The 23740-nt window shown below is 40.0% G+C and overlaps 2 protein-coding genes and 1 long non-coding RNA gene across 4 annotated transcripts; 1 reads left to right on the top strand and 2 right to left on the bottom strand.

The window, feature by feature from the left end:
• Positions 1-77: 77 nt before the first annotated feature.
• Positions 78-4116, bottom strand: LOC133722056 (probable polygalacturonase). Its single transcript, XM_062148864.1, has 6 exons — positions 3232-4116; positions 2362-2700; positions 1824-1944; positions 1562-1736; positions 1346-1416; positions 78-1056 (listed from the first exon to the last, which is right to left on the bottom strand). The coding sequence occupies exons 1-6, from the start codon at positions 3256-3258 to the stop codon at positions 389-391; spliced, it is 1401 nt and encodes a 466-aa protein (XP_062004848.1). The 5' UTR covers positions 3259-4116; the 3' UTR covers positions 78-388.
• Positions 4117-13253: 9137 nt separating this feature from the next.
• LOC133720041 (uncharacterized) lies at positions 13254-15043 on the bottom strand. Of its 2 annotated transcripts, none has more exons than XR_009851644.1 (2): positions 14230-15043; positions 13254-13492 (listed from the first exon to the last, which is right to left on the bottom strand). It is a non-coding gene; the product is annotated as an uncharacterized LOC133720041 (long non-coding RNA). The 2 variants fall into 2 exon arrangements; XR_009851645.1 differs by lacking the exon at positions 14230-15043 and adding an exon at positions 13603-13734.
• Positions 15044-22311: 7268 nt separating this feature from the next.
• Positions 22312-23719, top strand: LOC133720550 (uncharacterized). Its single transcript, XM_062146915.1, has 5 exons — positions 22312-22639; positions 22716-22763; positions 22845-22902; positions 22996-23310; positions 23402-23719. The coding sequence occupies exons 1-5, from the start codon at positions 22557-22559 to the stop codon at positions 23528-23530; spliced, it is 633 nt and encodes a 210-aa protein (XP_062002899.1). The 5' UTR covers positions 22312-22556; the 3' UTR covers positions 23531-23719.
• Positions 23720-23740: the final 21 nt, after the last annotated feature.

Consider the following 23740-nt stretch of genomic DNA (forward strand, 5'->3'; position numbering starts at 1 on the left):
AACCATTCACATCAGGTCATTTTTCTTAAAAATTCGGATTATGGTATGAATGTTTATTTAACATCACATTTTACAGATAATATGCATCTTTACCCAGCTGCATTGAACATCTTTCTTTTCTATTGTATAACTAAACATCGTTCTTTTCTATTGTATAATTTAAAAGGCATGAGGGAAACAAAGTGTTTCTGGAAGCATAAAATCATTATATTTCTAACTTTTAACAAAATCACTTAATTATTTGCTACTGCACACAAAGTTGCGAGAAACCTATCTCTTAGTACCCACCCCAAAGGGCACAAACCAGTCAATACTTCTTTGTGTTGAGAGATGGCAAGAATCAATTTTCAACATTCACACAGGGTAATCCACCAAGATAGCCTCTGTTTTATGCACTGGAAAACCATTTCTGATCTGATAGATGGTAACAATCCGAGTAATGCTCAGGGGAGATACTCTCCTTCAGAGGCTGACAGATTTCTGGAGAAACAAAGTAAGAATATCCATGAATAGAAGAGCAGTTCCATGGGGACTTTGATGTTACATTGAGGATAATATTGGATAGGCAAATGTTCTGAAAACTGCCACCTTCTAAACCCTCTAGGAGGCCTGCAGTTTTGATATTATCGCCTATGACATCTTTAAAAGTAATCTGTTCTACGATAGGGAGGGCACTTGGGTCGAAAAACTCATCTGGGTGTTCTCCATAGTGACTGGTGAACCTTATAGCTATATATACACCATCCAAGGTCATATTTGACACATAGATATTTCTGACATAACCACCCCTTCCCGGAGATGTCTTTATTCTGATACCTGTATGAGAACCGAAAAAATGGAGATTTTCTGCATGAACTTCTGAAACACCTCCAGACATCTCACTTCCAATTGAAATTCCTGCACTTGTTTGAGTTTTCCCCGTAATCCCGCGAATGAGAATGTTTCTACTGGGACGACCATATGAAATGCCATACTCATCCCACCCACTTTTGATGGAGATCAGATCATCACCGGTGCTTATATAACAGTCTTCAATGCAGACATTATCAGAAGAGTCTGGATATGATAAAAAGGATGAGTGAGAATAATGATTGTTTGCTTGTTGTTTACAAAGACTAGATGAAGCTAGAAAGTACTTCAAAGGTTGATGCAGTTGGTCAGGAAGGTGTATGATGTTATTTGAAATTATTTTTGAAGGAGAATATATTCTACAAACAACAAAAGATGAAAGAATATGCACACTATAGTAAAAGATTAGGTTGACACAATTAACAAGGCTATCAGGAGTTGTTGGCAGCTCTAAACTGCTTCTGATGACATTAAAAGGAAGAACTTAGTGATTCACCTGGATCGATCCCATCCGTGTTTGGTGAATTGAGAGGAGCAAGGATTGTGAGATTCTGGACGGAAACATGGCTGTTCATCCAGAAAAAAAAAGTCTCAACTCTCTCCTAATTAATAACTTCCCTTTTGCATAATTTTTTAATATGACACTGAAAACACTTGAAATTCACCAACCAAGAAAGAAAAATGCCATCCAATCCTTGTCGATAGAACTAACCTGCAGTATACTGGGTGAATGGTCCAAAATGGTGAATTTAAGAAAGTCAGGTTTGAGATGACAACCCCAGTTGAGTTCATCAACTCCACCAAATGGGGCCTTGTATAATTCAGAGTTTTGTTACGGAACGAATTCCACCAAATGCTGCCTTGACCATCAATCGTTCCATTATGACCTGCATGAAGAGAACAGCAAGTCAGCAACATCAATTTATAAAGCCAAATGCACATGTGGAGACAATTCCTCATCATATTTTACCAACCAGTTATGATAACATCGGTCAAATTGTGCCCATAGATGAGGCTTTGATGTCTTTCCCCCATCAACTCCCTTCCTCGACCATATGATGGCAAGGGATCAACAACTGGCCAATCATCTGAGTTCTGGTACAATACCAGAAGAAGCCATTCAGTATCATGAGCTAAATACAAATATTTTATACATGCGGCCACAAGGTCATAAAAGATGGCATTATAGCAATGCCCAAATGAAGATCGAAAATAACAAAACTTTGAGACTAGCAGTGAACAAACACTACAGCTACTTCAATATGCACAACCAAATTAGCAGTTTGTCAAAAATAACATTTGGTTGCTTTCATTTTCAAAAAAAAAAAAAATTTGCTGGTGTGGACAATACAGCCGCATTACAATAAAGTAAGGAGCATACTGAGATAAATTGAGGGAAAATGAATCAAAGAGAGCCAGAGAAGGCCCTAATTGCAACTGTTAGACATGGCATTTATACATTGCATATATAAATTTATCCATTATTGGGAAGAAGGTGAAGTATGAGATTACCATTGATCCAAGAATGACTGCATCTTCATCCAACCACAAGGTTAGATGACTGATGAGATGGAAGCTTCCTGTCAACCACCGGCCAGCGGGGACAAAAAGCTTGGCCCCACCCTTGTCAGAAAAAGAGTTGAGATAGAAGATGGCATTCTGAAAGGCTTTGGTGTTGAGAGTGACCCCATCACCAACTGCGCCAAATTCAGTGATGGTGACACTGTGAGGTCGAATTTCGCCCATGTTTTCCCTTAATTTCTTGCAATGTGGATGACTGCCCTTGACAGCAGCCCATGGAAACGGAGCACCGGTGAACAATGCAAAAAGTACCACAAACACATCCACCACCTGAAACATTATGTATTTCATTTTCAGACAACATTTATGCATTAGGTCAACCATGACTAAGATCCGATTGCAAGCAGCTGGCTGCTCTTAATTTGATGCATTTCAACAAGCATGTTATGTGTTTTACTCTAGTTAGGTTGAGGATCTGATCCAGAAGCAGAAAAAGAGATGGAAAGGAAGCTGCAGATCTTTCAAAGAGTTGCAGCCGAACAAACTTTAAATAAACAATAAGGGTAGTCAAGCATATACAATGAAGCACAAACAGAGAGATCATTCTGAGAAAGAACCCAGTTCTGCTCAAGTTGATCAATATTGGACAATACATTTTCACATTTCATAAAGAGTTTTCATATAGATCTTTGTGCCGAGAGCAGATGAATCATTCAAGTGGTCCCAAATATGAAATATATATCCTAGTTGATCCAACCACAGCAATGAAATATAGAGAGAAGTAAACAAAATTAAGAAGAGCAGAAAAGGTTAAGTAAATAATTAAATCCAGGAAATGAACAGAGCACAAGTAGAACTCACAGGCAGAGTAGAAGATCTCCTCCTCATATGATTGAGATCTGCTGAAATTTGGGGTCACAGCCCACCCAAGCACTTGTTTTGAACTGTGATCGGGCAGCTGAATCGATGAAACAACCAAGAAAGGCAGAGAGACCAAAAGAGAAGAAGATGTGTTATGAACGATCAAAATTGACCACCGTTAAGTGTAAGTGAGTGAGTAGATAGAAGAAGATGGGTCGTCTTGTCTCAGTGAGAAGGGCAGAAGAAGAAGCAGAGTGAACCCACAAAAAAATCATTGATAGTGACCGTTGCTGCCCGCCAAAACTAAGCAGTAGGTCCCTCCCCGGCCCCGGCCCTGCCCTGTCCGGACTTAATTGGTTTCTATTCTTGACTTCACCTTCTCCAATACGACACTGAACTCTCAGCACTACTTCAACTTCCGGAGCCGAAAGCGATCAATTTCTGGAGCTGAGAACTCAAACTCAAACTCAAACCTGGAATCAAAGGGTAACCCAGAAAAGAAAAGAAAGAACCCAGAAAGGAAAGAGAGCGTCTTTGAAAGTGCTTTCAGATTCTGCAGGTGTTTCTCACGCCCACTGCTTCAAATTAAAGCTCAATCTTCATCATTGTTCACTAGCTAAGCTTATTGGGTCTAGGGTCTAGGGGCTATGTCTGTCTCTGTCACTCTCTTTTCTGATCGATCACTCTTAGCTCTCATGTGACAAACTTCAATTGTGTCAGTCAAAAAGTAAGCTAGTTGTAACTGTTTGTAGCACCTAGTAATTACCTCAAATTCCACTTCTGTCTATCCCTTTTCAAGTAGTCATGGTTCTTCTCTTTTAGCTGGGAAAGTGTCTCCTCTCTCTCTCTCTCTCTCTCTCTCTCTCTCTCTCTCTCTCTCTGTTTGCTGTTGTGGCTGCCCGTAAATTTTGTTTGTATATGAAACCAAGCATTGGATACTGACGAACACGGCCATAGCTGGCCTGCAATATTTACCATACCATTTACAAGGACAAATAACGTGACTCGTTCAGCGGCTTAACCAACCAAAACTAACGTTAAAGCTTGCGCCTTGCTGCCATTGGACCCAACTCTAATTTTGATCTTGAAATTTGTCAATTTTTTTTTTTTTACAATTACAATTACATGCAGGTTTGAGCCTATGAAAGTGGTCATATACAGCAGTAGAGCAAATATAGCAAATTAAGAAAGAATTAAGGTTGGTTTAACAGAGAAGAAATTGCCAAAAAGAAGAGACAAGAGAAAGAAAAGAGGTGTGGTCATAATCGGCGACAAATGGCGCATTATGAAAAGGGCCAGGGTAACCACTAATCCCTAAACCAAAGCATGAAAGCAGCCGGTAGCCTGGTACATGTATCATGTATGTGACATTCACAATGGAGGTATCCAATGCCATATTAACCCAAATAACCATAGATAATTAAGTACCTTTTTTTCTGTTTGAGCAAAAATGATTATGTGTTTCTTCTTTTGGTTTGTATTTGGGATCTTACTTGGAGTCAAAAGTTGTGTGCGCGCTCTCCTAGCCATGTGAAAGTGAGAGGACTAAACAAATTGCATGTTTCAACATCTATATATGGAGGATTAAAATCTTTCTTTTAAAGTATACCAAAAAAACAAATCTTGCTTTTAAGTTTAGCAAAGGGTTTTACCCATCATCACATGCATCGTCCTTTTCGATCATAATCACTACAATGTCAAACACTCAAACTATACTCAAACTACGAGCATATCAAGTTGTGTATGTCACCTATTTATATTATGAAAGTGGAACGTGGACTAAGCTACTACCAACTTGAGAAGTTAACGTTGTTTAAGGGTTGAAGATTAGGTAGTCTCAGCCAAATATGAGAATATTCTCTCAACAAATAGTCTAACCGCAACGGTATTACATTCCTTTCCCAACTCTCTTCTCTTCAACAAATCAAATGCTCTCTCTCTCTCTCTCTCTCTCTCTCTCTCTCTTCTGCCCTCCCTCTCTCCATCCTATCATCCCTCTCTACTCTATTTACGATCTCTCCCTTCGATCCTCAAGAGAAACAGAATTGTGAAGATATTTTCTTAATCATATTGATATGCTTTGGTACAACTTGTGAAGATATTTTCTTAATCATATTGATATGCTTTGGTACAACTTATATACAAGGTGGATAACAGCACGATCCACAATTGTAGGGCTATCTATAGTAATACAAATCAAATAAATCAATCAGCTAATTACATTAGTTTCCTAATAACTGGAACTTCTAATCACACACAATCTCTTTCCTTAATAGATCCAACAAAAATTCTTTTATACACAGCGGTGCAAGTCAATATGCAATCTCAACCGTCCATATGTGGAGCCCGTTATTTATCACTCAAAACCTTTACATCTCAGCGGTGCATGTATTTTAACACCGTGTACCGAAGACTCTCCCTCGATCCAAACCTATCTACATGGCGGTGATCGAGGACATTGCGTCCAAGATTGTGGTGGCACTCGCCATTCAAGGTGATCAAGCCTAGCTGGGTTTTGAAGCTGATGAGGATGACAGGACCCACCCCAGATTTTATCATGAAATTCGACGTGGCCCTGTGGGGCCTACCTGAGGAATATAATCTTAACATCCCAAAGCATTTATCAATTTTCATAACTCAAATCATATTTCGAACTCAAATGCAAGAGTTTCATCTAAAATCTTAAATTAACATAGAATTCAACTTCAAAGTAACCAACATAAATCATAAGTCATAAATATTATTTAAATCCAGAGTTCTTATCAGAAATCAAACCAAAGCAAAACTCACAAATCATTTCCAAAGTCGCAAATCCAATATGCTAGAAAGTTAATAAGAGCATTTATTTTGAAAAAGAATTGCATGCATTTCATTTTAAATAAAGGTCCACTTACTTTAACGTTTTCAAATACTTTTCTCTAGGCCATTCAGTTTCAAATGCCTAGTTTGCTGATCAATTGGTTCGACATAGTAGAAATTGAGGCATAGCATTAGGGCTGGGATCAGGGCCGATCCTGAGGTTCTTGATGCCCAGGGCGAAATTTTTTTTGGTGCCTAGGGCCGGTCCTGAGATTTTTTTTTTGTTGATGATTCTGAGATTAATTCGACTTTGAAAAATTATAAATTAATGACAAGTTTTTATAATAATCAACGAAACCACAAAAAATAAGCAACAAAATTTCTAATATCCAAAATTTCAAAAATAAAGAACACCAAATATCTATTTTGATCTATACCTCAACCTGCATCATGGAATGTCAAAAAATATGTCTACTCACCGTAGAAGAATAGAAAAATAGAGAGGAGAAAGATTATTGGGAGATGAAAAGAAGATAGGGGAAATATTGAAAATGACAAATGATGCAAGTGCATTGAGGGATTTACTAACTATAAAAACCCCAAATTTAAAGAGAAATTTGTTTGATTTCAAAGTTTTGAAGAGAGTGAAAGATTCTACTATAATGTTGCATGACTTTTTACAGTTCTCGATGACTCGAAGAATTGAAGAAGAATAAAACACGTAGCTAGTATCGTATAAGCTTCTAAAATAAAAGATTTTTTTTGTTTTTTTTTTTTTTTCACGTTCCCTAACATATATTGCTATTTATATATATATATATATATATATACATAACCTTGTATTCAAAAAAATTGTGCCCTACCTTCCTTTGGGCAAGGCCGGGCCTGGCTGGGATCGGTTCTGTTTTGGATTTTTTTTTTTGCCGAAACTTATGATGTTTTTCTGGTTCGGTGTTGTTATTTTTTTTTTGCCGGAACCGACTTGAAACCGGAACCATTTAGTTCGGTTCGGTTATGGCTTGTTACCGGTTCCTATACACACAACAAAACAGCAGCAAATATATCCAATATCCTAGCTTCCCAGCCACATTATGCTCTGCAATTTTCTCAATTTCTCCATCAAAGAACACAACAGTTCATCACTTGAAGGATTCGAAGCCATCTCCTTCTAAAGTTCGAATTGGGAATCGCCAATCGGGGATGAAGATCAAAATATGACTGGGGGTTTATCAGTTTCTGGCTTTTTGAATGAACTGGGCATCTCAATCTTCAATGAAGTGAGACTAGAACAAGATTGGAATAGTTGGTACAAAGAAGAAGTGAAGGACGAGAACTGGAGGAGGAGGAGGAGAAGAGAAGAAGAAGAATATGGTTGCGGCTAAGAGGGAAGAGATGGGGGAGTATGATTAAAAAGAAAAAGAGAATAGAGAAAGAGAAAGGGAGGTAGGTGGGCGGCCGACAGAGAGAGAGAGATGGGAGTAGGGTTTGTATTTTATTAGAGAAAAAGATAGTATATAGGCAAGTCTATCATAAGCACAAGAGCTTGCCCATTAAATTACTGCCACCTAATTATATAAAGTAGGGAAAAGTGTAAATATATGTTGCACTCTCTCAGTTTGGGTAAAACAAGAAACAAAACATGGGAACCGTAACCGAACCAACATGTCCTATATTAGAACCGAACCGAAACTGAAAAGTGAAATAAAGAGACAAAACCTAACCGAACCGGCCAAATCGGGTCGGTTTAGCCCGGTTTATCGGTTTTTTTGTCCCAGCCCTACATAGTATCATCCGTTGCCATATTTTGATCATACTTTACCTTTTTAGCCTCTGTATACTTTGATTCAGATTTCTTCTTTTAGATTACTCTGTTTACCTATGGGATATTTGTTTTAAATTTGGGAGCTTGTATTCGTGTATTTGGAGACATGTCTAATTTCAGATATTTAGTTGACTATTGTGGAAGTGTTGGATTATTATTGTGATTTTTGTGGAGTTAGTTGTGATTATGGAGAGCATGTAGGCTCAAGGTGTTAAGGTTGGATTGTTGTTTGCGAAGTATAAATTTTGATTTTCTACAGGTTTGGGTAGTCCATTTTTGGAGTGACTTTCGGTAGGGTTATTCCTAAGGTGGGGCCCACAGATCCACTTCGGAATTCAGGGCAAAATCCGGAGTAGATCTTGTCAGAGAAGGAGGAAACTACGGGTTTTTGGTGATACATTTGGCGATCGACAGTGCTTGAACCGGATCGTTCCATGGCGGTCATCTCTAATATTTGGCCCATATCTTGCAAAGTTACAATATGGAAATGTTTGAATGGTCGTATCATTTGTTGCTTCAAGGACCTACTAATATGCAAAAGATCATATCCAAAGAGTTGTGGTTTTACAAGACAGCGCGCGACGATGGTGTTAGGTAACTATGATAGGCTTGGCAATATCATGGAGGTTCCTCTCGATCGGTTGCCAATTTGGTAGATATCTAGGGCACCCAACCGGTACTACAGCTCAATGGGCACAACGCATCGACTTCATTATTTGTCATTTCCTTCGTGTGGAATTTTGGATCAAAGGGGGATAGATCGAGAAGAGATGATGTGAGTCGTGGTGGTGATGGATCTTGACAAACCATTCATCCGTCAAGACAAGTACCATTTTTTCGCCTCATATTCCAAGGATTGATTATGTGTATTTGCATATGCACTAGTTATGTAGGACTTGTGGGTGGCTTAGGCTCTATTGGCTATTGGGATTCTCTTCCACCATAGACAGAGACTGTCACAATTACCTCGCCAGTTGGGAGGCCAGCTCTAGCGGCGACTATGCTTTATTCAGCTTCCTCTCCATCTAGAACTGCACTGTTAGATTTTGTTGGTACTATTGTTAGAGTAAGGGCCCCTATGGGTCTCAAAGTTGCTTCTCAGGTACTTGCGGTGATGCCACGACCACTGCAATAGCCGGTACCGGTTGCTCTGGTTGCCACTAGATGGTGGTTTAGGTTAGGGAGCAATGGCCCAACTTAGGCATGTTTTCCCAGGTTTAGGCAAGTGACTAGGTTTAGACCATCTAGCCTCTTAGAAATGAGAGTGGGGTTGAGTAGTGCTGATGCTCAATCTAGCTTAGTAGAGTGGCACAACTACTGAGATTAAAGGGTATTTTGGCTGGGAATGTTACTAATTATCATGTATGATTTGGTTGAATCTTTAGCCAGAAAGAAGAGGATGAACCGTTTTATTGGTGGTGTACTCAAGAATAAAGACACTTCAAGCTCCAAGTTGAAGACTCAGGTCTTTACTGCGGAAATAAATTATCTCCTATGAGGAACAAACTATCCTATTGTTTACACCCGGTTTATTAACCTCTATTTCATCAAGACGTCATAGCAGTGGGAGGGAGATTTCTAATCATTATTAAAAATCTTCTAATTATCAACATCTTTATCTGAAGAGTTAGAAGAAGCATGTTAGAAGTTTCCTCTCGTATGTGATAACTCCAAGCAAAAATCTAGGAGTTTGGGTTAGAATCGGCTAGGGTGGTATATACATATCCAAGCAAAGAGAGAGAGATATGGAAGATAAAGGACTTTGGCTTCATGGATTAGTTAGGACTCTTCAGCAAGGACGTGGTGCAGTGCTAATTAACTAATTGATCAATGTTGATTAATCATGTATAATATTACAAGACGTTGGAAGGTTGATGCATGATAATTGACATGCCACTTAATTGTCACATTAGAACCACACTTCTAGTTGTTGAAGTATTCTAATGCATCAATTAAATAGGGGCATCAATTGGATTAAAGTAAAGGCAGCTGCATGGAAGAAGGACTCAACCACTTCAGCCTCTATATAAATAACCAATCGACAAATCAAGAGACACACACAACTCCAGAAACTCAAGCCATCAAGCTTTTCTTGCTTTCGTCTTATCTTTTTGTACATACCACCTATATTACATACCGCCAAGCATAATCAACGACCTCATAGGTGGGCCCCGCGGCATGGCTAGCCCCGCCTATGGCATGCATCCGGTAGACCGACACCCGAGCTACGTTGCCATGGTGGAGGTCGGCCGGTATCTAGTCAGGAGGCCACCCTCCCATGCTCTCCAGGAGGCTTCAAGAGAAGCAATATATGTATTATTGTCCCACATCGAGGATATGTAAATAGAGTGGGACTTCCCTTAGCTATAAAGGGAAGTCCTCCCCTTCTTAGAGAGGATGGATCCATGATCCCTATACTTGTATCACTACAAAGGTCACTTGACCTCACTCATAGTAGAATCTCTAAGTGGACGTAGCCTTGCCTCAAGAGCAAGGTGAACCACTATACATGCGGTGTTATCTCTCTCTCTCCCCATCATGATCCACACATAGTTCCCGTTCCGTATTCTTCAGTAGAAACATTGGCGCTAGAAGAGGGCCCCTAGGAGTTAGGGTACCAGCCTCCGACCTTGAGCAAGAGTCATGTACGGGTACCACAAGTCATCAGGTACATGGGTACATGCAAGACACCCCACCTCCCTCCCCAAGCCTCCAACGAGCCATCCGGTACTCTAGCCATCCGGTACTATGAGCCATCCGGTACTTGAGTGACCTCATCTTGGTCAACATACCGCCCGGTATCCACTACACATCCCGACAGCTCCCAACATTCTTATATCACGTCAACTTCTCCTCATAGTACCGCCCGGTATCCAACTCATCCCGGCAGTCAACCTAGCAGCTCCTCCCAGCAGCTCCTATCGGTGCCTCATCACAGCAGCAGCTCCTACCTCCTGGTGGCATGACTTTCCTCCCAGCGACAATCCCGGCAGGCTCACCGGTAGCCTCCAGTAGCTTTCGAACAGATATCGCCTCAGACGCAGCTTGCGCTCTCTTCCCCAGGCACCTTCATGCGAATGGAAGTCTCGAAACAGCAAGTCAAACCACTTCCTGAAGATAAGAAACACCTCAGTTGTTTCATATCAACACGACAACACCTATTGCATGCATGCACCCATGCACATTAAAACCAGCAATATAATCCCTGAGCAGCTTCGAACACGACCCCGGTCAAGGAGCCCTCTTTTCGGCACTCCGAGTACTTATACACTTTTCCGGGACCTCTCTGATTTCTTCACCTCCGGGAACATCATCATCTTACCGCAGATAATGGTTAGTCCGGTACTCAGACAATTGCTCTAGGCACCCGAGAAGCTGATTTGGACACCTACCCGGAGAGCATAGGCCACCGTTGATCACCCGAGCAGGTTTTCGACTCGACACGCCAGCTCCAATGCAACAACCATCCGGGATCCATGGATTTTACCCAACCCAGAATCTTCTCTGTCCGGGTACTCTGCCTCGTGAGTTGCCGGAACTGTGCATCGCTCCCAGCAGTACACTTCTACGAACAAGCAAAATCAAGTAGCATGGTCCCTATCCATCCAGGAACCACCTATGGCAAATCCCGGTGACCTCCCCAGAAATTCCTTTATCTCGGCAAACCTCACATCTTGCCGACCCCACACTGCAGCACTGCTACCCGGAGAAAGCCTCCGGTACCCTTTGCCAATATCCTATCCCGGCACTCAGAGCTTCGACTCCCGGTATCTAACTGGCATTCTCTAGCTTTCCAAAGGGTAAGCTCGATATTTGGCTCTCCGGTCTCACCCATGCCCATGACAGCAACCGGGATTCAAAAAAAAAAAGAGCTAGCGGGCACTTGGAAGGCTGGTACTCAACCTCCCGGCACCACCCACCCCGGCACTCTCATCGGTACCTTCTCTCAATTCGCCGAGATTCACAGGCTCTGAGACTCGAAGCATCACCAGTGAACGAGATCATCATCTGTGCGCAGCACCGCTCGTTTAAAGTACTACCGCTAGCTCGACTCATGCTTGAAGTAGCTTTGGTGGATAGAATCACAGCCGCCGGGAACTATCACATTAGAGACCAAGACGGCACCCAAATCATATCCGGACACCCATGCTTCATCTAAGCAATTAAACCATCTCGCAGCAGTAACTGAGCTTCCGGCACCCGTACCAGCAAGTCAGCAACTTATCATCTTTTGACGACCTCAGTTCCCGTTGATCACCTGGTTCTCTAACAAGGTTCTACGGTACGGCACAGCCCAACCTGCACCTGTCTCTATATGCGAGTTTGGGATCGGGTACCTGCACATATCCTTCCGGGACCTCCTTGTCTCCTTCTCCGGGACATCAAAAAAAAAAAAAACCCCTCCAAGCTTCCGGCACCAGCAGTTTTGGATTCCAAGTTCACCTGCAAATATGCTCCAGTAGTTCCCAGCTCTTGCTATCGGTATCCCACCCCTGTAGCTCGTCCCACCCCGGTGCCTCCAAGTTCATCTTCCCGGTGTCGCCTGCATACACACCTTCCGGGTACCGGCCCGGTGTGCTCGTTCTGGCAAAACACTTCTTCAAATGTGTATCTCCCAGCAAGATAAGTATTTCAACTCGTACTACTCGTTCTGGCTATCATAATTGACACACATGCTACCATGCATACTTGTGATGTTTTCCTTTACCAATAATCTGCCATTATACTAAACTGATGCCACGTATCACATAGCATGCACTACAACAATTATAGTCATTTCCAAGGGTGCGATTTGGTCGGAAAAGCCACTTTCCCCGTCGGAAAAAGCTATTTCCGACCGCTAGGTGCCCTCGGTGGTCCTCGGAAAAAATATCATCGGAAATAGTCTTTTTCCGACCAACCCTTAGAAAAAGATATATTTCCGACAGCCAGATGTGGTCGTAAATAATTTTTCGGTGGTCGGAAATTGTTACTCCTGATCGACGACAAATAGTATTTCCGACAAAAGATGTTTGTTGGAAATAATTCGTTGCTTGTAGGAAAAAATTGGTTGCTAGCCAATCCATTTTTTTCCAAGGACTTATTTCCGACGAATAGTAGTGGTCGGAAAAAACTATTTCCGATAAGAATATTTAATTCCGACGACTATTTGGCATCGAAAATGAATAAGTTTCGAGGGTCATATTTTCCTCGGAAATTGATATTTTCTGTCGGAAAAATATAATCTAATATTTCCGAGAATGATATTGTGGTTGGAAAAAGTGGTCGGAAATGTTTTTCCACGAGATTTATTTGTTGAAATTTGTCAGGAATTTTTTTTCCTCCCACTCAATTTAATTGTCAATTAACCTGATTGGAAGAGGTAGATGAATCAAGATAATTTTTTTATTAAACATACAAGGAGACAATTAAATCTTCATAAAAAAATTGCATTAGAAGAACATAGTTAATCATTCATACATGTTCAGATAAAGATAAATATTCAATATTTGGTCTTTCTAATATAATCATTCTTAAGCAAGGAAGCTAACAATATATCTAATAAAAGTCCTCATTAGAGTTTGCATCATATTCATCAGCAACATCTTCATCAGTACCATCTTCATCATGGTGTGTACTTGAATCTATTGCAATATTGTCCTATTGTAAAAGAAAAACAAAGAAGTTAGAATGAAAAATAAGAGCTAAAACATGCAGTAAATAGCATAAAATAGCAACATATAAAAATATTTGAAAGATAGAAATAGTACCACAGAATGTGAGAATTAAACCACATACTTTGCAGGGACATATTATCATGTCATCCTCTACCCACTTATCATGGCTATATGCATAATCAAGAAACTCTGTAACTCCTTGATCATACTTTGGGTCTGATCTACTTAACTGCATTCAAGATTTATCAATCGGCATCTCCTCTCAATTTATAACTAAATGTATAAATATTATTTAGAAGTGATTCCAGCTCAATATGATTTATCAAGTTGTCTACTTAAATTGTCTAGAAGGAACTATTTCAAGTTCATTAATGGATTGATACAGTTTTAAGTAAACATGTACCTAGGTTAAAAATACGAAAATTTACTAACACTTAAGTTCAGAAATTCATAACTAAATGTAGAATTATTATTTTTGAGTGATTCCAGTTCTGTATTAATCATCAAGTTGTCTATTTAAATTGTCTAGAAGGAACTATTTCCAAATTCTTAATGTATTGGTACAGTTGTAAGAGAATGTCTACCTAGGTCAACAAATCAGAAAACTGCTGTAAAGTATGAACATACCTAATTTAAATTAAAGAAGACACTCTCATATCAATGTACCAGGAAAAAAAAAAAAGTAAACTAGAAACAAAACGGAGAGAGTTGTATATGTACCTAATTTTGCTTTTGCTTGCTGCACCGCACTGAAAGAACAAATCAACAACGAATCCGACTTCACTTCACTCTGTACATATCCAAAAAAAAAAATGTGTAAGAAATAGTCTGAGAAAACATACAAGCTAGCATTACAAAAACCTGGTGCTTCGGAGGAAATAGGAAATTCAAAACATTACAAAAGTCCGAATAAGCTCATATGTGTGTAGTGTGTACGTTTGTATTTAGATATACCTTGACCACTGAATCAATCCAATTCATTATTCTACACCAGCACATGTATATGAGAAAATCAAGCTTTTTGAAATCTCTAGAATACTTATTCATATATCATTGGATGGCAGATTAACAATAAGCATCACAATTACATAATTGCAATCAATCTGAAGCCTTAGGAGATCCTCTACACTATGAACCATTGGACCATCCAATCTGATTGACCTAACTCCGTTGACCATGAGCATATTGCTGCGACATTGTTGATGACTATTGACCCAAAGTAAAAATTAAATAAATAAAGAGGGAACCAGTTCAAACTAAAATAGAAAATTACACAACCTTCTAACTCTTGTTTGATAATAGGTCCGGAACAATCAATTGTTGTTCCTATACTACAATTCAATTAGCTGTAAACCACATATATCGATTAAAATAAAATCGAGAGCTCCACATAAATTGAAAGTCGAATGCAAGTAGTCAAGTACAACCTCACCCTACCTGATCGAACCGGAACGAGATGCGTTGCTGCCCTCAAGAACAATTTAGACATATCAGTTGGTTTCTATGGTTCACTATGAAAACTAATAATGAGAAAGTAGAGATTGACAAACCTTTAATCGTCACCCAATCAATCAGAGGCATCAAGCCCTCATGCTACCCTATCGGGTACGAGAGGCATCAAGCCCTCATGCTACCCTATCGGGTACTAGAGGCACCAAGTCCTCATTCTACCCTTCCGGGTATCAGAGGCTCAAGTCCTCACTCTACCCTTCCGGGTATCAGAGGCCCAAGTCCTCAATCTACCCTTCCGGGTATCAGAGGCCCAAGTCCTCACTCTACCCTTCCGGGTATCAGAGGCCCAAGTCCTCAATCTACCCTTCCGGGTATCAGAGGCCCAAGTCCTCACTCTACCCTTCCGGGTATCAGAGACCCAAGTCCTCAATCTACCCTTCCGGGTATCAGAGACCCAAATCCTCATTCTACCCCATCGGGCACCATAGGCTCAAGCCCGCACCTCCCGAGCATTCTCTATACTTGGGGGACTTATTCATTCCACTTATCACAAGTGGAGGTAGTACCCGACCGGGACTATCATTGAGCTTCACGCTCATACTTTCGTGTTATGGTCTATTAATGGAAATATTGAAATTTTTCACCTATTGTTGATCGCAACAATTAAATTTCTTTTACATCCCATTAATAAGACCATAGAACAAAACTCTCACAACCTATCACCCGCTCAACATGAGCGAGCTCAATTCGTACATTCCTGTTACACATGAGCCAAACAACTGGGTTATGGCTTATACGTTTGGGTTAAGTAAGTTAGAGTTCCTTCCTCTAACCTATACTTGGGGGACTATCATGGTCACGCCATAGTCTCGCTAGTATTGTCAATGGTTACTTCGATACCGGAGCTTCATTCTTAGCCTTACCGGCTTCGTCTACCGTAGCCTAAATCCAAATTCCTGTTTTACTACGTGACTTGGGGGACTCGGCGAGTAACAACACTCCCGGTCCTAACATGTGTTCATCATATGCATACAACGTATACATATCATTATGTACATATCATTGTATTCACCACCTATGCATCATATGCACTTTGTATGATATCACAACCACATACATTTTCGACTTATACCTCGTACATCAAACATTACATAGTATGTGCATACACACATTGTGTAACATGCATCTCACATAAACATTCATGCACCTCGATGCATTTGACTCAAATGTCACTTAGATTGCCCTAGCGCAATCAATATGCTTTGTGTGCACTCATCTTATTTGCAGGTACTAGCTTGATGAGGGCCCCGGGGCACCAACATACCCGTACAGTCCCTTCTTACTTACGGAGTTGGGGGACTAGTATGGGTATAGCGTTCAACAAGGTCATCACTCATACTTGGCGGCATCATATTTAAACTCCCCAACCAAGAAGCGCCTCTTACTCGGGGACATGGGGGACTTGTACATACCACCTATATTACATACCGCCAAGCATAATCAACGACCTCATAGGTGGGCCCCGCGGCATGGCTAGCCCCGCCTATGGCATGCATCCGGTAGACCGACACCCGAGCTACGTTGCCATGGTGGAGGTCGGCCGGTATCTAGTCAGGAGGCCACCCTCCCATGCTCTCCAGGAGGCTTCAAGAGAAGCAATATATGTATTATTGTCCCACATCGAGGATATGTAAATAGAGTGGGACTTCCCTTAGCTATAAAGGGAAGTCCTCCCCTTCTTAGAGAGGATGGATCCATGATCCCTATACTTGTATCACTACAAAGGTCACTTGACCTCACTCATAGTAGAATCTCTAAGTGGACGTAGCCTTGCCTCAAGAGCAAGGTGAACCACTATACATGCGGTGTTATCTCTCTCTCTCCCCATCATGATCCACATATAGTTCCCGTTCCGTATTCTTCAGTAGAAACACTTTTGCTTAGGTAGAATTTCCGTCTGTTCTTTAGTTAGTTTGCTCTGCTAGTTACAACCTTAGTTACTTTACTTTCCTTGTAGCCTAGTATCGATTTTGAATTGTTCTCTTTGTTTTCTTTCAAACAATAGTTAATAATTTTCAGCCGTTCAAGATTTCATTTTTATTGTCTTCTCCTTATTGTCTTTATGCTTTACTTGTTTGATCATGCTATTTACTGTTCGTTGTCGCATAGTAGCTATTAATCTTGAAGATTTCATTCGTTACGAGTTCACCTTTACAGTTACATGTTATTACTTGGATCCAATTGATTTAAGCCCAGTGACCAGACAATTCGTATTCACTCATACTCTCACGACCACACCTAACTCACCCGACCTTCAGCCACCAAGTCCTTAATCTAGAGGCATCGAACTATCAGCCGAGAATAAGTTCCTTCCTCGGCTTACAATTGTTTGATAAGTCAGAACACGCGCACTACATCTCCAGTTGCACACCTGGCCTTCTGGCCGTGTGCTGGCACGCTCCACATTCTATTCATCGAGAATGACATTTGTTCCTTGATCCCTCGGCTATCTAGGCCGAGGTGATTTTTAGAGGCAACACCCATACAAGTAATAACTCATCTCCTAAGAGAAAAAAAAAAAAATCAACACCTAGCAGGGTGATGAGTGCTCCCTTGAGGAAGGCTCTACTTGATAGGTTGAATGAGGAAACTCATTCAGAGGTTTTGATATAGTAATGTAACCACACAATTAGATTTAGTATGGGGATTGATTTATTTTATTTTGCAAATTGTGTAATAACATAATCTTTGTAATGGTAAATTATTATTTTAGTCAAGTTTACCATTTTCTTTAAATTGAGGTAAATAAAGATTTTATATGACAGACCTAGTTGTACTAGGGGTTAGGAGTTTATGTACCCATCTGTGATGCCAAGGTTTGTGGTTTGCTTAGATGAGTTGACGGCAACAGTGGTAGTTTTGTTGCCGGTGGAAGACGCTGGTTTGCATTAACAGATGGTGAAGATGGAGCATCAGGCATAACTTTTGGATTTAGAATCGAATTTCGAGCCATCACCTGATCTGGGATACCTTTGGATCTAATCTTGTACATTGATTTAGTTCATCTATTGGCCCCTATGCAGTTTTGGGATTGGATTTAGAGAAATTAGATATAAATCCAAAAAAATCAAGCCTGTATTAGAAAAAACTCATCCATACTTCTTTTTTTATTTACACCAAATTCACATAAGGGACAATGACCATTTACACAATTTTGCGGTTAATTAACCCCACTTACCCAAACACTTTAAGAGATTGCCCACTTACACAATATTTTATATATATTTTGCCCTAATACCCAATTTAGTATTTTTTTTATTACTTTTTATTTATTTTTAGGAAAATTTTGTCCTCTCCTTCTTTGTCACTTAGAGAGTGAAGTCACCGGAGACCTTGTCGGACTCGGGTCACTGTCGCAGGAATCTGGTCACTGGTTGCCGGAGTCCCATCACCGATCGCTGGAATTCCTCAAAAAGCTCGTCGAAGATATCATAGGTCACCAGAGAATATTATTGCTCTCCAATAACATTATTATTGCCCCCCAATAGCCCCTAGTAAAAACATTATTGCGCCCCAATAATATTATTATTGTCCCCCAATAAAAACATTACTGCCCCCTAATAATATGATTATTGCCCTCCAATAATGTGATTATTGCCCCCCAGTAGAAACATTATTGCTCCTCAATTAAGTATGCAAATACCAACAAAAAGTAAACCTCATTGATCCAAACAATAACACCGCTTCAAATTTATTCCAAATTTATTCACAGACCATCCAATAAACCCTCATCACAATCCACTTCAAAAAACTCAGAGCTAGAAACCAAAATCAAAAATCAACTCTTCTTCGCCTTCCTCACATCACATTCTCTCCGCACTAGCTACAGGTTCCTTCTCATTCCCTCATATTTCTGATAATCCACGGCGGCCTCACCGTTCCTTCACTCATCTCTACCTCCGATTCTTCTCTTTTTCAGTTCTCGTGGTAAACGCTATTCCGACCACCTCGGTTTTGGTTTGGAGGTCTGCATCTCGAACTCAGACTGACTCCGGCAACCAAGGTCAACGAGGGAGCCGGAAAGGTCGGGAAGGTTAGATGGCATGAGGTGGGGTTAGACGGCACCGTTTCGGACGAGGCCGCCGAGGGTGGGTTAGCTCCGCTGTAGGAGCAAGGCGGTAACAGAGACGAGTCGCAGAGCCCTTTGTCGGCGGAAAGGCTTTCCTCGCCAAATTTTCTGAGTAAATCCTTAGATTAAGCTCCTTGAGGTCGACGAGGGAGCCGGAGAGGTCAGGGATCGGAGGTGGAGATCAGAGGGAGAGAGAGAAACTAGAGGTGGAGATCGAGGAGAGAAAAAGGAGAGAGAGGGTACCGACGGCGTGGAGATAGAGAGAGAAACTGGAGGTGGAGATCGAGGAGAGAGAAAGGAGAGAGAGAGAGAGAGAGAGAGAGTGTCGGCGGCGTGGAGAGTGAGGAGAGAGAGGAAATAGTGGCATCTATATAGTTTCTTAATCATACGAAGGGCAAAACTATCATTAAATGTTAAATTGGGTAAATAGGAGTAAAAAACTCTTAGTGGAGTAAGTGGGCAATTTTTAGGCTCAAATTGTGTAAATAGTCATTATCCCTTCACATAGGGATAATTGAACCTTCCTTACAGGGTGTATATCTATAATTAGGATGTTTTCGCATTTTTCAATTGACTATTTTACCCTTCTGATTAAATAGAATGTTAATTAAAAAAAATCTTCATTAAATGTAGCATTTTTGAATTTGAATTATAAGCTAAAAGAAAATCTTCCTTAAATCTTCATAAACTCTAGGTGGGAGTACTCTTCAGTCATCAAGAGCCCTTGGAATCTATTAAAAAAAAAAAAACAAAACAAAACAAAAACTAATAACTAGCCATGTTGAAACCCGTATACCTGTTCAACAACATAAACCCTAAAAACGAAAATATAAATACTTCTTGAAGAGGAATTAACCAAATGCATGCTATACATAACTATTGAACAATAACCAAAACACAAATAACTCTTGAGGAGAAATTAACCAAGCAACACATACCTATTGAACTGGAAACAAAACATAAATACCTCTTAAGGAGAAATTAACCAAACAACACATACCTATTGAAAATGAAGCTTCAATAGGTATGTTTGGGGCTTGTGGCATCTTTAGTAGTTTCTAACAAAAACAAGTTTTATTTTCTATCCTAGTTAATAGGTTTTTTTTTTTTTTCTAGATGAAATTTGTATATTAAAAGAATGGATTAAATACACGTTACTCCTCAAACTTTTCCCTTAAAAACAGTTTAGTCACGCGCCTTTTAAATTAAACTGGATGGTCTTTATTCTCTCTAATTCTCGCACAACAGTTCCAAAATACCTATTATACCCCTCACCTTTTTTTTTCTCTCTTTTTTGAGTTTTTCTAATTTCTCTCTTTTTTTATTTCTTTTTTCTACTTCTTTATCTCTCTTCTCTTCTCTCTGTGCACAACGCAAGGCAAAAGAAAAATGGGGCAGGGAAGCTCCAAAGAAGACACTGGTGTTTTTTCAGCTTCAGAGTCGTCCTCCAAAGCAGGAGGATGTGGAAGAGGAGGAGGAAGCTCCAAAATATTGAAGGAAGCAAATTGAAACAAATCAAGCAGAAGAGCTGCCCTTTTCTTAGCTCACTCCAACACAAAAATCCCAGATACAATTAACCTTAAAACCAGCAACAAACCACCAAACAACAAATCTAACTTTCTTCCCTGTAGATCTAAACCCCAAAATAGAAGACACCCAAAATCCAATTCAGAAAACAAAGAACAACCCAACCAAATTGGAGGAACATGTGGCAAATTTTGGAGCGGGAGGCGCAGAGACGGCGATCGAGCTGCTGCTTGAGGTCGTTGAAAAGGTGGCGCTTGTCATCGAAGTTGTGGGAGTCGGGGGAAGGGAAAGGGTTGTTGTGGAGGTCAAATTGGAAGAACATGTCCCAGGCGTGACTACACTGGAATTGGTTGAGGCTAGAGTCTTGTTCGAAAACGTCAAGCAATTAATGGAGAGGGGCGTAAAGGTGAGGTGCTCGATAAAAGCTGCGTTGGAGGAGCAGACAGAGGTGGGTGGCGTCCTCACTGTGGTGGAAGTAGTCGGAGATGAGAAGAGTGAGGGAGTTGGACCCGGCGTGGCGTCCTCAACGAGAGAGAGAGAGAAGTAGAAAAAATAAATAAAAAAGGATTAAAAAGAAAAATAATAATTAAAAAAGAGTGAGTAGGGGTATAATAGTCATTTTGGACCTGTTGTGTGAGAATTAAAGAGAATAAGAACTATCTAGTTTAATTTAAAAAGTGAGGGACTAAACTGTTTTTAAGGGAAAAGTTTGAGGAGTAACAAGTATTTAATCCTAAAAGAATCTTAAGGATGAGTTTAATCTAATAAGTGAATGACAATTTAGGTATGTAATAAAATTCCTTTGGATTTAAGCTCCCCTCCTTTACTAGTAAATGGTCTTTGTACTTGTTCGTTAGAAATCGTCTACTAATATGGCCATGTGACATACTCAATTGGCTTCAGTCAGGTGGTAGAAGATTGCCGTCTATTTTGCATAGAATTGACGAAAATCTCTCATTTAATTTATACTTATAAAACAATTAAAATTTATTAAAGTTTCCTAATAAAATCATAATCTGATTTACTCCCATTTTTTTAATTTCTTTCGATTTCAATGTTTTTTTAATTATTTTTTATCAGGAATTTCAATGTTATCTATTTCAATCTATGTAAAAAGATTAGTAAATTTACAACTATAATCAATGAAGAAGAGATTGATTTTTTTTTTCTTTGTGTTTTAAATTGTTACTTTCAGTGTTCACAAAAAATATTGCAAAGATTTTGATGAAGTCAAAGGTAATGATTTTGTGAATTGAATAACGAATTAACGATGAGGATGCAACAAAAAGACAAAAAAAAAAGTAATACATTCAAATTTGAGTTGAGAAGATAAAGATTAATGTTACCCAATGAGAAATTAAGTAGTCTTTGTATTTAATTAATTATTTATATATTTATTTTTTTCCTACATATTTAGATTTTAGAAAATTAGTGTACTTAGTAGTCATTTTGCACTTGAGTAATATAGTTTTTTAATAATTCAAATGTTTGTAGGGTGAACAAAGAAAATAGTAGGGTGGTAATAGCCGCACCCTTGGGCAATATGCTAGATATCTAGGATGATCTTCTTCAATCTCCACGGAAAGTCATTGACACAAATGATAATGAGTTTGGAGTCACCTTCATTTTATACATTTTTCTTAATTTTCCCCCAACACGAAGAAAATCTGAGTGCATATATGTTATGAAAAAAAAAAAAAAACTTACTAGACTCGAAACGGCCTGTAGGCCCAAAGCTTTAGAAGTAGATTCTTTTCTCATTATATCGTTAATCGGGCGGCCGCAAACGCTAGTCCACCGCCAGAAGCTCTTGAAAGTTTCCCTCCAAGTCTTGGCCTTTCCCTTCTTCCGCTGTCTACATTACCCTTCATCTCTCCCTCTTGTGACCGATTGAGGACTTTCATCGAACAGTTGGTGGACAGAGTCTGGTGTATAAACCATGGCGCCCAGAAAGAAACATGGGAACAACAACTCCGTCCGTCCTTCCAAGTCTGGCCTTCACCCTCAACACCAACCCCAAGAGTAAGTGGGTTTTCCATACTTTTGAGTTCCAATTACTATGTCAAGTTTTAACTTTCATATACTGCTATCTGTGTAGTTGCTATGAAGGGGAACGTCTGGATCATCTTCTCCAATCTATTCAGAGGTTAGTAGGTTACTTTATGTTTGAGTATATAGATTTAAGTTTCATTGGTGAATTAACTTGCTATACATTTATGTTGTACAGAAAAATAGAGTCAGCTAGACTACTGGATAATTCCTTGCCCGAAAAGATATGGTTCAAGGTTTGCTTCTAAAGAACTCAGATTTATAGTTTCATAATGAATATATGAATGACTCTGACTCTGACTGATTGATATTGTTGTGTATGTTTGCAGCTACAATTTGCAGTTGGGGTGAATGATGTGACTCGTGTTCTTGAACGCATGAAACCAGTGACATCACCAATGGCAGCAGGCTTAGCATCCGAGTGTAACCCCCCTGCTCCTCCTCCTAAAGCTAAAGCAGCATCTAATGAGCTTCAGGCTGTGCTGATAGCCGCTGATTCCAATCCGCGGTGGCTCACGAAGCATCTGCCAAGCTTGGCCCTTTCTAGGAATGTCCCGTTGATCTTTCTCAAGGATAACAAGGGGGCTTCTTTAAGATTGGGTCAGCTTGTTAAACTTAAAACTGCCATTGCTATTGGAGTTAAGGTAGCTATGTTATTCCTACTATCTTCCTGTCTTTCGATTTCAAACGCCCTTCTTAGATTTGTTTTGATCTGGAAGCATTTCGTTTCTGTAGGCCAAAGGAAATGCCATCAATCAACTTGTTGACGAAATTCTTAGTGGCAGCAGTCAAGGTCATCTTGGAACCGAATGTCTCAATTCAACTCAACTGCTTCCTGCACCTAAAGGGCAAGTGCAGAGATGAGTATCTTAATACAAGAGGAGACTCGTATCGTCATAGGAAACAGAGTCCTTGTTCATGTTGCAAGGGTTTGGGAAACAAATCAACAACTTTATGTACAAGTGCGAGTCTATCAGTTTGTAGTCAACTTCTTAAATATTGCTGGGCAGTTTGTGAATTTCTTTGTACCTTGGAATTAAAGGGACCTTCAAACTCATGCCTCTACAAGGTTTA

This window comes from Rosa rugosa, chromosome 7 (assembly GCF_958449725.1).
Source record: "Rosa rugosa chromosome 7, drRosRugo1.1, whole genome shotgun sequence".
Classification (NCBI taxonomy): Eukaryota; Viridiplantae; Streptophyta; class Magnoliopsida; order Rosales; family Rosaceae; genus Rosa; species Rosa rugosa.

Bases quoted from the DNA above. Each gene is read 5' to 3' on its own strand.
- LOC133722056 (XM_062148864.1), bottom strand. From the start codon at position 3,258: ATGAGGAGGAGATCTTCTACTCTGCCT. The intron at 2,701-3,231 runs GTGAGTTCTACT...ATAATGTTTCAG, and splicing joins GGAGATCTTCTACTCTGCCT to GTGGTGGATGTGTTTGTGGT. The intron at 1,737-1,823 runs GTTGGTAAAATA...CTCTTCATGCAG, and splicing joins GACCGATGTTATCATAACTG to GTCATAATGGAACGATTGAT.
- LOC133720550 (XM_062146915.1), top strand. From the start codon at position 22,557: ATGGCGCCCAGAAAGAAACATGGGAACAACAACTCCGTCCGTCCTTCC. The intron at 22,640-22,715 runs GTAAGTGGGTTT...CTATCTGTGTAG, and splicing joins CCTCAACACCAACCCCAAGA to TTGCTATGAAGGGGAACGTC. The intron at 23,311-23,401 runs GTAGCTATGTTA...TCGTTTCTGTAG, and splicing joins CCATTGCTATTGGAGTTAAG to GCCAAAGGAAATGCCATCAA.